At 49.9% G+C, this 13,037-nt stretch overlaps 1 protein-coding gene across 1 annotated transcript in view; it reads right to left on the reverse strand.

Moving 5' to 3' along the window:
• Positions 1–11,164: 11,164 nt before the first annotated feature.
• Positions 11,165–13,037, reverse strand: part of USH1C (USH1 protein network component harmonin) — a 40,898-nt gene continuing 39,025 nt past the window's right edge. The window contains exons 25-26 of the mRNA XM_040988437.1: positions 12,211–12,266; positions 11,165–11,168 (exon numbers count right to left, since the gene is read on the reverse strand). Coding sequence (XP_040844371.1) covers positions 11,165–11,168; positions 12,211–12,266 — 60 coding nt within the window. The remainder of the gene's footprint in view (positions 11,169–12,210; positions 12,267–13,037) is intronic.

The raw sequence follows: 13,037 nt of genomic DNA on the forward strand, positions 1-13,037 counted from the left end.
AGTTTAGCGCCTCGTTGGGCCCAGAGATCAGCCCTTTGTTGGGCCCAAAAGATCAGCCCTTGGCTGGAGGGAGTGGGAGAATGGTATTACTTACTGCCTTACAGGGAAGGCACCTCCCTGGCTCAACCTGTGCTCTGGTCTGTAAGTGAGGCGGTCAGTAATGGTCAATCACTGGGCACCTGCTATGTGCCTCTTGGGTCCCTCTGTAACCCTACAAAGTGTTGTTCTATCCTCAGGGGGCCAGGCAAAGTGAGATGCACCAGATGAGGCTGGAAACCACATGCGGCTGGATCTGGAGAAATGAGGTAAGGATACATTTAATAAACATCCTTCCTCCGTCCCCCTACCCCCTCCCCGCCCCCCCCCCAAAAAAAAGAAAAAGAAAAATTCACTGGGGTTGAAGAGGTAGGCGACTAGAGCACCAGAGAAATGTGGTTGTAAGAGCAGGCCCAGTATTCAGGTAAAGAAGGTAAAGATTGGTTGGTTGGAGAAGCGTAAAGGTGGGCAAGCTGGGATAAGACCTCCCATGTACAGTAAGTGTGCTGCCAAATCTCACTAGGACTTGAGAATCCTTCTGCTCCAGGATTCTCAGGTAGGGAGTCCCCACATGGATTCTGCCCCTGCTGGCCTCCTCCATCTGACAGTCCCTGTTTAAAAAGTAGTTGTGGCCCAACAATGGACAATGAAAGCTAAAGGCAGGGCTTCTCAAAGGCTGTACTGCTGGACACGGTCCTCTCAGTTCCCTAGGCGTCTCTCAGTCTGCTTCTCAGTTTTCAAGCCCATATGGGCTCATACATCTTTTCTCAGTGGGGGCTTCCCTCTTCCTCCTCCAAACTGGGCTAACTTTAAGGATCCTGTCCTCGGTCACCCAGCACTGCATGAGATCCTTGTCATCACCCTGTATCACCCAGTTTTGTGATAATTCAATTACAGATCTGTCCTTCCCACTGGGTTGGGAGCTCCTCCTATAGAGTTGGTCTGGCAGAATTAAATAATGCTTATCGGATGGACAAAGGAGTGGAGAATAAATTAATGACAATCAGGAATCAAGTTTACCCTTGGACATAATTGCTTTGTGCTTATGCAACTAAGAGACAAATTGAAGTCTATAAATTAGATTCTTCTTTCTCACTGACTTAAATCAATGGGGATGCATTTCTTGTCTGTTTTTTTGTTTTAATTGGAGAGTCAGAAGAAAGAGAAAGACAGTTTCCATCTATTAGTTCATTTTTCAAAGGTTCACAACAGCCAGCATGGAGCCAGTCTGAGGCCAGAGGTACAGAACTCGCTCTAGGTCTCCCACAAGGGGAACAGGGACCCAAGCACTTAAGCCTGTGCCACTGCCTACCTGGGTATGCATTAGCAGGAGTTGGGAGTGGAGCCAGGACTAGAACCCAGACACCCTGATGTGTTGTGGCATCCCTGCCCCTGTTAACCACTGGACCAAATATCTGTCCCTTTGTTTCTGACAGATTATTCTTCAAGCATTGATTGATGCATTTGTTTTTTGGTAACTGCTGTGTGCTGGGGTACCTGGTTAAATGCTGGATAAAGTGGGGGATCCACAAACTGCATTCAAAGAGTTCACTATCTGTCTTCTAGAAGTTTCCCATATCTAATTAGCAAGGTTCTCTCTTTCTCTCTCCCTCTCTCTCTCTCTCTCTCTCTTTATCTCATCACTCTTTTATGAGCATGATTTAACCTCCACTAGAGCCTCAGTGTTTCTGAGACTCTGATAACAACTCTGGATTCCATCTGCAAACAGGGATCCAACTGCTGGGATTTCAGAACCCTCTCCAGTCCGTCTGTGGAGGTTGAGTTAGGAAGCAAGGCCAGAGGTGACCATGTAGAGAGGTTTTTGAGTTGTGTGCAGGGTTTGGAGGTGCAGCAGATAAGCATTGGCTCTGTGTCATCTGTCAGATGAGTGATGGGGCTTGAGCTCACGTACTGGACTTGGAAAAACCCTTGATTGATGAAGAGTACATGATCAGAGGAGCTGCTGGTGTCACAGACAGGCAAAAAGAGGGAGACTCTGCTTCCTCAGAGGGGGCTACCTGCAGTGGGGCCAGTGGTGCTCACTGATAACCAGCCACTGTTAGCAGCCTGCAGCCAACATGCTTCTTGAGAAAGTGTGTACCATGCAGAATACAGCCTCCTTGGATTTCTCAGTGCTCCTGTAAGCAGCGAAGCCTCCTGAGACCATGAGACATGGAAATGCATATGACATAGAGATGGGAGATTTGCCTTCACTTCCCCTAGAGGCAGTTTTGCCCTTCACATCCATGTGCGTTCGAGGTGCAGCTATTTGTCTGGGTCATGGTTTGTTCCCAAAGGATAATGCAACATGTCCAGCAGTTCCACTTCAGGACATTCTTGTAGCCTCAGAAGAATCCATGTTTATACCAGCACTGTCAGAGTAGCCAAGAGGTGGGACCCAAATGTCCAGTGACGGGCAGATGGAGTACTCAACATTACCAGCCATTGAACAAAATGTGATTCAGCCCTGTAAAGGAAGGGAATCCCAGAGTGCTACCATGTGAATGAGCCTTGGAGACATTACGCTGAGTAATATCAGCAGCGTACATCATGGCAAATGGTGTCTGCTTCCACTCACATGAGGCACAGACAACACTCAAGTTCATAGGACTGGAAGATGGAGTGGTGCTGGCCCAGGGCTGGGTGTTGCAAGGAGGAATGGACAGTTGCAGTTTAATGGTCCCTGAGTTTCAGTTTTGCAAGATAGAAAGGATTTTGGAGCTGGATGGTGAGTGGTGATTGTACAACTCTGTGTGTGTGTGTGTGTGTGTGTGTGTAGGTAGGACAGCAAGTTGCATGCTGTGTATGTATTACTGCAATTTAAAAGCAACATCAAGAAAAGATATTTTTAAAAAGCTTTCTTTTATCCCTAAGAGGACCAAAGGGATACAGCCAGGACTAAGAGCCTGGGGGAAGAGCCCCCATGGTACCAAGAGGCTATAGAGTGGTCTCCCTGGTAGTTACATTGTAGAGCATTAGGATAAGAAGTCAAAGTTCCTGCTGTCAGTTTTCAAAGAAGCAAAGTTGTTTTTTCCCCTTCCTCTCTATTTGAAAGAAAGTGGGGAGGCTGGTGACTGCCTGTGTCCTGTGTGTAAAAGGAACACACTCATTGTATCCTACATGTGAGACTTTCTCCGCTTGGCCTTCATCACATCATCTTTAGGGTGATGTCTAGGGTGAGGAGGGCCAGGTACCTGTTAGTTACTGTGAGCGGATTCACAGGAAGCACGTCTCTAACCTATCTTGTGTGCCTTCAGGACAAGTGAGTATAAACCCACTGTGTGCAGGTGTAGATGCGCATGTGCACACACACACACACACACACACACACACACACACACACATCCTGCTGATCGCTCTGTTGGAGAGAAACAAAGGTTGTTCCCCTTGAGAACCCAAGGAGTAAAGGGAGCTTTCCGTACTTGTGTGGCCTGAAGAGAGCCAAAGGCTCTGCCTTGTGGCTCCAGGCCCAAGGGTGGGGAGAACTGAGCACAGGGTCAGTGTTAGGGACAACCCTTTGCCTCTGGGATCACCTACAGGAAGTCCCATGCTCAGAGGCAGAAGGGACCGTAGGCTTCTCTTTATCTAGTGCCTACCCAAATTTTCCTAAAGATTTATTTATTTTATTGCAAAGTCAGATATATATATATAGAGGAGGAGAGACAGAGAGGAAGATCTTCCATCCAATGATTCATTGCCCAAATGACAGCAATGGCCAATGCTGTGCCAATCTGAAGCCAGGAACCAGGAACTTCTTCCAGGTCTCCCATGCGGATGCAGGGTCACAAGGCTTTGAACCATCCTCAACTACTTTCCTAGGCCAGAAGCAGGGATCTGGATGGGAAGCAGGGCTGCCAGGATTAGAACCGGCGTCCATATGGGACGCCATGCGTCCCTATGCGTTCAAGGTGAGAACTTCAGCCACTAGCCCACAGCGCCGGGCCCTACCCCAGATTTTTAACAAGTGTGATTTGAGGCCCAGTAACTCTTTCTAAGCACCTAATCTGTACAATTTTAAAAGACTTATCTAAATGGCAGGATTACACAGAGGGAAAAGAGATACAGAGAGCAGGATCTCTCATTGGCTGATTCACTCCCCCAGATGGCCACCAGGTCTCCCACATGGGTGACAGGGGCCCAAACACTCCAGCCATCTTCTGCTGCTTTTTCCAGTCATTAGCAAGGAGCTGGATCAGAAGTGAAGCAGTGGGGATACAAATTGGCTCCCATATAGGATGCCGGCACTGCAGGTGGTGGCTTAACTTTTATACTACAACACTAGGTCCATCTGTACTTTTAAAAATTACTTATTTATGTATTTGAAAGGCAGAGTGACAGAGAGAGAGAGAGAGAAATTTTTTTGCAGGTTCACTTCCCAAATGCCTACAGTGACCAAGCTGGGCTGCAGTCAGAGCCAGAACCAGGAGCTGGAACTCCAGTCCAAGTCTACCATGTGGGTGGCAAAAACCCAGTTACTTGAGACATTGCCACTGGATCCCAGGGTCTGCATTGGTGGGAAGCTGGACTTAAGAGCCAAAGCCAGGAATGAAACCCAGAAACTACAATGTGGGCTATGGGCATGTTAATCACTCAGCTAAATGCATTTATACGCTTTTTACAATTGAAGAGAACAAAATAAACAGAGATTAATATGTCCAAGGTCATGTTTCATTTCTCTGAGGACATTTGGGGAACAAGTATTATAACCACTTGGAGGGTCCCTTGGTCAAAAAAGACCCTCCCAGTGCCCCATTTCTCAGCTCCAGTTTTGGAGGTGGGGGGCGGGGGCATAAACTGAACATCTGGACCTGACAACTGGGACTTAGTAAGGGTTCTGTGCTCCTAGGGAGTGAGTCTCTGGTGCCCTGAACTGTGGGTTCCAGGGTAGGCTGCAGGGAGGGGAAAAGGGAAGAACGAAGGAAAGGAAGGAGTTCCTGGGGATAGACTCCTTGGAAGACACCCCGCAAATCTTCCCAACAACTGGGATGCAATTTCCTTTTGGAGCCCATGCCTCCATTTTACTTGATAGAGATGGTCCTGGTGTGGCTGGGTTATGTCTGACAGGGTCTGACCAGTCAAGAATAGCCTCTCATTTTGAACTTAATGAGAGGAAATCTTTAGGATTTAACTGGAACTATTAAGACAGAAATACGCATTGGTCTGGTGTGGTAGCCTAGTGGCTAAAGTCCTCGCCTTGCATGTGCCAGTATCCCATGTGGACACCAGTTCGTGTTGTGGCTGCTCTACTTCCCTGCTTGTGGCCTGGGAAAGCAGCAGAGGAGGTTCCCAAGGCTGGACCCGAAAGAAGCTCCTGGCTCCTGGCTTTGGATCAGTTCAGCTCTGGCCATTGCAGCCACTTGGAGAGTAAACCAAAAGATGGAGGATCCTTCTCTTTGCCTCTCCTTTTCTCTGTAATTCTGACTTTCCAATAAAAAAAGAAATTTTAAAAAAGAAAGAAAGTAATGTGCCTTTCCCACTAAGCTTACCTACCCTATGTGGACAAATATGTTGATAATACCGGGGGCAATTTTGGTACCTTCTGGGAGGGTAGAGCCAAGTAGGGTGTTAAATTTGTATGTCAGCTTGGCCAGGCCATAGCACCCAGGTGTCTGATATCTGTATGTTACTGTGAAGGCATCTTTTGGACTCAGTAGATTTTGGGTGAGGCTCTCCATAATGTGTGTGGACCTCATCCACGCTGGGGAAGACCTTTCAAAATCAGAGACTGATGTCTGCTGAACAGGAGGGCACCGTGCCAGAGACTGCCCCCAACTCTGCAGTGTCAGCTCTCCTCGGCTCCCAGCTGACAGCCTGCCCTGCAGATTTTGGGTTTACCAACACCAACAGTCTGTGAGCCTGTTTTGTACAATAAAGATCTCTCTTTTACACACACACACACACACACACACACACACACACACACACACACACACACACACGAAGTCACTGCAAATGTTTGTGGAAAATGGAATTCAATGATGTTGATTTTGAAATTCATGCATATAGGGCTAGTGGGCTAAACATTGCCTGCAGTAAGAAAATCCCATTTTGGAGTGCCAGTTCGACTCTGCTGCCCTGCTCCTAATCTCGCTCCCTGCTAATTGCCTGGGAAGGTAACAGAGGGTGGTTCAAGTACCTGGGCCCCTGTCACTCATATGGGAGACTAGAATGGAGTTCTGGGCTCCTGGCTTCAGCCTGGCCTAGCTCCATTTGTTGTCGCTCTGTGTGGATTGAGCAAGATAAAAGAAGATTCTCTCTCTCTCTTGTGTTTCAGAGTAAATCTTTAAAAAGTGAAATTCATACAAATGAGAAACTATAAAAAGTTCACGAAAATGAAAAATTGCATGAATTTCAGAATGCTTTTGCAATGGCTATTGTGGGCATTTGGGAAGTAAATCAGTGGATAGAGCTTTCTGTCTGTCTCTGTCTTCCAGTTAAAATTCAAAGAAAATATATCCCAATAATTCCAATCAGTGAAAAAGTAGAATACAATTACTTAACATCATTATTGCCATGGATTTTTAAATGCACCTGCTCATAGGCACAATTGCTCTTATGTCCCTGGGGGAAATTGACTAACACAGATGGCCATTAGAATGCATTCCTGGGCCTAGCGCAGTGGCCTACTGGCTAAAGTTCTCACCTTGAATGCATAGGAATCCCATATGGATTCTGGTTCTAATCCTGGCAGCCCTGCTTCCCATCCAGATCCCTGCTTGTGGCCTGGGAAAATAGTCAAGTACAACCCAAGCCTTGTGACCCTGCACCTGCATGGGAGACCTGGAGGAAGCTCCGGGCTCCTGGCTTCGGATTGGCGCAGCATTGGCCATTGTGGTCACTTGGGGAGTGAATCATTGAACGGAAGATATTTCTCTCTGTCTCTCCTCCTCTCTGTATATCTGACTTTGCAATAAAAATAAATAAATAAATCATTAAAAAATGCATCCCTTATGGCACTGGTTTTAGCACCTGGAGCCCACCAAGCCTGAATTTTTCACTGACCTGGCCCTCTTTGAGCTGTGATTCAATCACATGCACCCCAATGGGTCCATCTCAGGAACAGCATGTGAGCCCTCCTGGAGCTTGGCTCACTTCTCTGCTTGGAGTGATGTGGAACTCTGGGTCTTAGAACTATGCTACCTGGCTGCATCCCAGCTCTGCCACCCACTAGCTGGGTGAACCCAGGCAAGTATCCTCCTCTCAGACTCCTTTCGAGGTGTGGGGAATGATTGAGTTACTGTGGGTTGGGTTTCAGCCTGGTGCTTCACACAGTGAACAGCCAGTGCAGAGGCTCCAAGGTTTTCAACAGGCTTGCATCGAGATTAAACCCATTGTAAGTTTGCCCATTACTCAGAAATGCATTGAATGCATGTAATGTCTCAAACAGCCTTGCTTAATGACACAGCTTGCTGTGGAGTGTGAGCTGTGTCCCCTCGTGACCATGGAGCGAGTTTTGGCCACCACCCACTGTCTCAAGAGAGTGTCAGACTGCTTATTGCTAACCTGGGAACAGCTCAAAATTCATGACTCAAAGTATAGTTTCTACCGATGTGCACTGCTTTTGCATGATTTAAAGATTGAGAAATCCTAAGTGGAACCCTTGAGAGTCAGAAAAAAATCAATAATTAGTGGCAGTTTTGTTCTTTTCTTTTTTAAAGATCTAATTATGTTTATTGAAAAAGCAGATTTTCAGAGAGAAGCAGATAGAGAGAGATCTTCCATCCACTGGTTCACTCCCCAAGTGGCTGCAATGTCTGGGGCTGAACTGATATGAAGCTAGAAGCCAGGAGCTTCTTTCAGGTCTCCCATTCAGGTGCAGGGTCCCAAGGATTTGGGCTATCCTCTGCTGCTTTCCCATGCCACAAGTAGGGAACTGGATGGGAAGTGAAGCAGCTGGGATATGAATCAGCGCCTCCCCCCGCCCCCCATGTGATCCCGGCACATGTAAGGCAAGGATTTAGTCACTAGGCTATCACACTGGGCCCAGCAGTCTTATTCTTGATGAGGCCATCCATCAGACTCAACCTTTCAGATGAGTGACCATGGCCCTTGGCCCCACCTGCCTGCCTCCATGTATTCTCATAGAGGCCTGGCCAGCCTGGGCCCGAGGGGGCTTAGAACTGTCCCTATGGGCACATGAGAGAATAGAGCTCTCAGATGCTGCTGCAGCCCCCCACCCCAACTTGGGAACTAGCCTGGATCAGGACGAGATTGAGCTTCCCAAGGGCTATAGGGCAGGCAGCTTGGAGCCTCCCACCTCTGTGATGTGGAAGTCAGGGATGATGCGGCTGCATGGATGGCCCATGAGGTCTTTCCTACCTTTGCCAACTCATCTGTTGGATAGTTGTGCTTTGGGTCCAATGTGGGAGACGACTTTCCTGAGAACAATGAAGAGTGACTTGGCCTCACATCAGAGGAAGCTAATTTATTGCTGAGTCCTCAGGGTCCTGGCTGGGGAAGCATGCTCTATGAGATGGGATGGGAGCCTTGGCTGAACTTACAGCTGGGCCTATGAGTGCTTGAAGGACTCCTGGCAGTGCTCACCTCATGAACGTGTTTCCCTGTGGTGCCTCTGGCACAAGGGGACCTCAGTCATTTTCATTTTGCATGCAGAATGGTGAGGAGGTGGCCTATTGTAGCAAACCTTTAGTAGGGGTGTTGACCATGACCTGCTGTCTTCAGCCCTTGCTGAGTCTGCAGTTGCATTTGGTGGGGTGTGCCCCACCCTTCAACCCCTGCCCTGCACCCCTACAATCCAGACACAGCTGATTGGACCTGGGATTGGTCCCTACCCTAAGACCCAGCGGCTCAGGTGATCTGACCCAATTAGATTCTACGTTGGGAATTTGGAATTGGAAAGTGGAGATAGAGGCAGGTGGTGATGGGGCTACAACATAAAGGTCACGTGCAGGTGACTGAGATGGTCATGTTCAAGCTGAGCTCTCAGGGGCACAGAAAGCTGGTGGCAGATAGGATGCCTAGTGGTCACACAACAAGGGACAGAAAGGGCTGCTCCTCCAACAATCTAAAGTCAGAACCACCTGATTTCTGATTCGCAGGGCCCAGTACACCAGGGCTCCTCATCTTAATTTCCACAAGATGCTTCTATTGGCACAACTCCACCAGCCCCTGTACCCAGAGGGCCTTGGCTTCCCTACTGGGCTGCTGGGGCTGCACTCCCACCTCATGCCCTTTGCCCTTCCTCTGCTGCTGTAATTTCAAAGAGGTCGGCTCCTGCACCTCCCCCACACTTCTTGTCTTCTTGACCTCAGGAGAAGAGATGTGGCCATTCTCTGTCTGGGAGAAGCCAGGGCACCCACCTGGAGGAGTCCCTTTGGGGCTCCTGCCTTCAGCTATGCCTTCTAGAGTTGAGCACAGGGGCCTCATTTCCTCTCATCTGACTACAGAGAAGGCACTGAGGCCCAGCCCAGCCCAGCCCAGCCCAGCCCAGCCCAGCCCAGGGCCCGTGTCCAGCTGCCTTGGCTTCTGCCCTCAACCAGACCAGCCACCTGAGCATGACCTTCAAGTCTGGCCCGGATGGCAGCACTGGGATTTGTATCTTATCCCCTGAAGAGGAACCAAATCCTACGGCCTTTTGTTTACAAGCCCCGAATCTGCTGGCCCAAGCCATACTCACTCTCATAGGGTGGAAAAGAAATCTATTTATTAATGAACTTGGAGGAAGTTTTGCAGCAGCTGCCCTGGCAGCATCACAGCAGGGCTAAGAGGAGAGAGAACAGGGAGACTCAGGAGCTGGGTCTTAGTAAGGCTTGAGGGAGGAGCCCATTAGGACAGAGAAAGGTCATGTTCATAGGGCGAACCAGTCAACGTTTCTGGATGCTGGCTGTGAGTTCTCCCAGGCCTCTTCTGGGTGCCTTCAGGTGATCTTCCTCCTCCAAGTGGGCATAGGTTTTGTGTCAGGCAGGTGAGTCTCAGACTCACCATCTTCTAGGGGTGGATTTGGTCTCTTCTTCCAGGCTTCAGAAAAAAGTCCTGTGGGCAAGAGGAAGGAGGTGCATCAGGTGTAGCAGGCACAGGCCCTGTGAGAGCACACTCAGCCCATGGCCGGACCCCACATCGGGGGCCCCTGCCCTGCTGGCATGAGACCCTGCTAACCCCTGGAGGCCCCTCTTGGTGCAGGCCCCAATGGTTACACATCACTCACTGCCATAACACATAGGAGGCCCAGGAGGAAGCAGAGGGGCACTGGGATGGGTAGGGGGGATGGGTAGGAAGAGGAATGGGGGGTCCTTGGCAAAAAGCAAGCGACAGAAAACATAGGACCACTTAGGCTCCCAGGAGCTACTGTGCAGCAGCCAGACTATCTTGGGAGCATGGGGCCCTAATGTTTTGAGGACCTTGTCATAGAAAAGCTGACAGGTCCGGGCTTCGGTCTGCCGCAGATGCTGCCGGCTGTGGGCTTCGGCCCACATCAAGTTTTAGCTTCACAGCCACCTGCCACTGGGAGGGAAGCACATGCCAGAGCCAGGCACCATGGCATGTCCCACAGAACCTGGAGCCCAGGAGGCCAGAAGGCACAGAAGAAGGCTTGGCCCAAACAGCACCCAGCCCAGGCCAGGCTACAGCAGGACACGAACCCTCTTCCTCACTAATCCAGATTCTTTGGACCAGCTGGAGAAGTCTCTTTAGAGACCTGGCTCTGTCCCAGCATGGAGCCAGGTGAAGCACGCTGGCACACACAGAAAGGGGTGGCACATGTTGCTGAGGCAGGTCTTGGGTTGGGCGAAGCTCAGGCTGGCTTTCCTATGGGCACATTTAACCCAGCATGCTTGGTTTGAAGCCTTGACTGTGCCTGCCAGGGAACAATGCCGAGCTCCATTGGGCACCATGTGGGTCCCTGGGGCCAGAGTACCTGACTGACCCATGTCACGGATGCAGCGTCTCTATGAGCCAGTGTGGCCTTAGGCAGCACATGTGCCCATCCAGATGCCAGTCCAAAGAACCTGCCGGCAGCATGGACAGCAGATGGCCACAGCACACAGCATGGCCAGCCAGGCCCTGTGGCCTGCCTGCCTGCCTATTCACCGTGGGCTCCAGCTGTAGGAGGAACCCGTGTCTGTACACGGGAGCCTGGTCTTCGAGGAGCTTTCGGACCGGCTGGGGGCTTTCAGCTGCGGAGGAGGGAAGGGAAGCGCTAGATACGCAGGACACAACAGGAAACAAAACAGGTGCTGTTACTCCAGGCAGGGCTCCCCTGCCCCTTTCCCTTCACTTGCTGCTGCCCAGGCCCTGGGACTGCAGGCTCAAAAGCTACCTGTCCTCACTTCTGCAAAGCATGCAGGGAAGCCAGCTTCTCTGAGCTGTGTGAGTGGTGGTGGGGGTGAGGGGTCAGGGCAGACATGGGACAAAGTAAAGACAGACACCCAGGGAATGACAGGGGAAGGCATATGGCACCACATCCCCAGAGAGCCCATCAGGTGGGGATAGAGCTAGTAGTTTTGGCTGTGTAGGGACCCACCATCATCCATGCAGTTAATCAGGAAGACCTTCCAGAGAGTGAAGGATGAATAAGGAAAGCTTTAAACTATCTGATAGCAGAGCCAGGAATAGAGTTTTGAGTGGGACATCAAAAACTGGGTTGGAGCTGGTATTGTGGCATAGCAGGTAAAGCCACTGCCTGCAATGCTGGCATCCCATGTGGGTGGCTCTTTGAGTTCTGGCTGTTCTACTTCCAGCTCAGGTCCCTGCTGATATATCTGGGAAAGAATTGGAGGATGGCCCAAGTGCTTGTGTCCCTTGTACCCACATGGGAGACTGGGAAGAAGCTCTTGGCTCCTGACTTCAAACTAACTCAGCTCTGGTCATTGTGGTCATTTGGGAAATAAACCAGTGGATGAAAGATTCCTCTCTCTGTAACTCTACTTTTCAAATAAATAACTAAATCTTCTAACACACACACACACACACACAAACAAAAGATCTTAATTTGATAATGTGCTTTGGAACTTGAGACCCAGGTTCCTACGTGTAAAGATGATCTCGGACCAGACAGCTTTGCAGCAGCGTTGACAATGCCTGGGGACAGGCACTTGGTTTTGGAAGTTTCCAGGGAACTTTGATCTGAAGCAGCTATGCGCTGGGGATGGCAGAGGAAGATGGCCATATTTCAGTGGAAAAGGGCAAGAAGTAGGCCAGGGACCCACAACCACTTACAGCTCATCGTCATACTCCTTGGGGGGACAGACGGCAATGACCAGGTCGATCCAGTCCTGTAGGTGGAAAGCCATGCGACTCTGAGTACCCATTCCCCTTCCTGGGTGCCCTGGGGAAGTGGCCTTGGGGAGGCTCTGGGGACAGGGAGCTAGGATGGGTCTCACAGTCATCCATGCAGTTAATCAGGAAGACCTTCCAGAGACTGAAGGATGTCCCGTGGCCTAGGGAAATTTCTGGTGTCTGAGGCTTTGCTGCTGCACAGAGCAGACTTGCAAGGCTCTTGAATGATGAACACTAAGATCCCAAACCCTGCTCTGTGGATCAGGCTAGACAACAGGCTCAGAATCACTTGGGAGAATTTCTTAAAGAATAGACTCACAGATAAGGCTCTTGTAAAACTAGGGTGGGTCCTGGCAAACAGTATGTTTAACCAGCTCCCCTCAAGAAGTTTCATGTACAGCCAACTGGAGGACTTCCAGCCTAGCTTTCTGATCCTAACACTTGACACTCCCCTCCCACCAAGTGGAATCATGATCCACCCTTGGTGTGGGTGCTTCCCCTGAGAAGTCTCTGGGGTGTCACAGGGCCCCTTCTGCCAAGCACTGGTTCCTAATAGTAAGCTGTGGTCTCTCTCTCCCCACACCTCCCTCCATCCAATGCAGCATTGCCTTTAAGAATTACAGAAAACTTCTGCTCCCCCTGCCCTAATGCAGCCCTTCAGATCATCAAGCAGTCATCATGTTACCCGTAAGTCTTCTCTTCTCCACATCCTGTCATGTGGGTCCCAGGCCCATCTGGTCAGCTTCCTTGGCACTGAATTTAATACC

This window comes from Ochotona curzoniae, unplaced genomic scaffold (genome assembly GCF_017591425.1).
Source record: "Ochotona curzoniae isolate NIBS_2020 unplaced genomic scaffold, NIBS_Ocur_1.0 contig_4877, whole genome shotgun sequence".
In the NCBI taxonomy this organism is placed as follows: Eukaryota; Metazoa; Chordata; class Mammalia; order Lagomorpha; family Ochotonidae; genus Ochotona; species Ochotona curzoniae.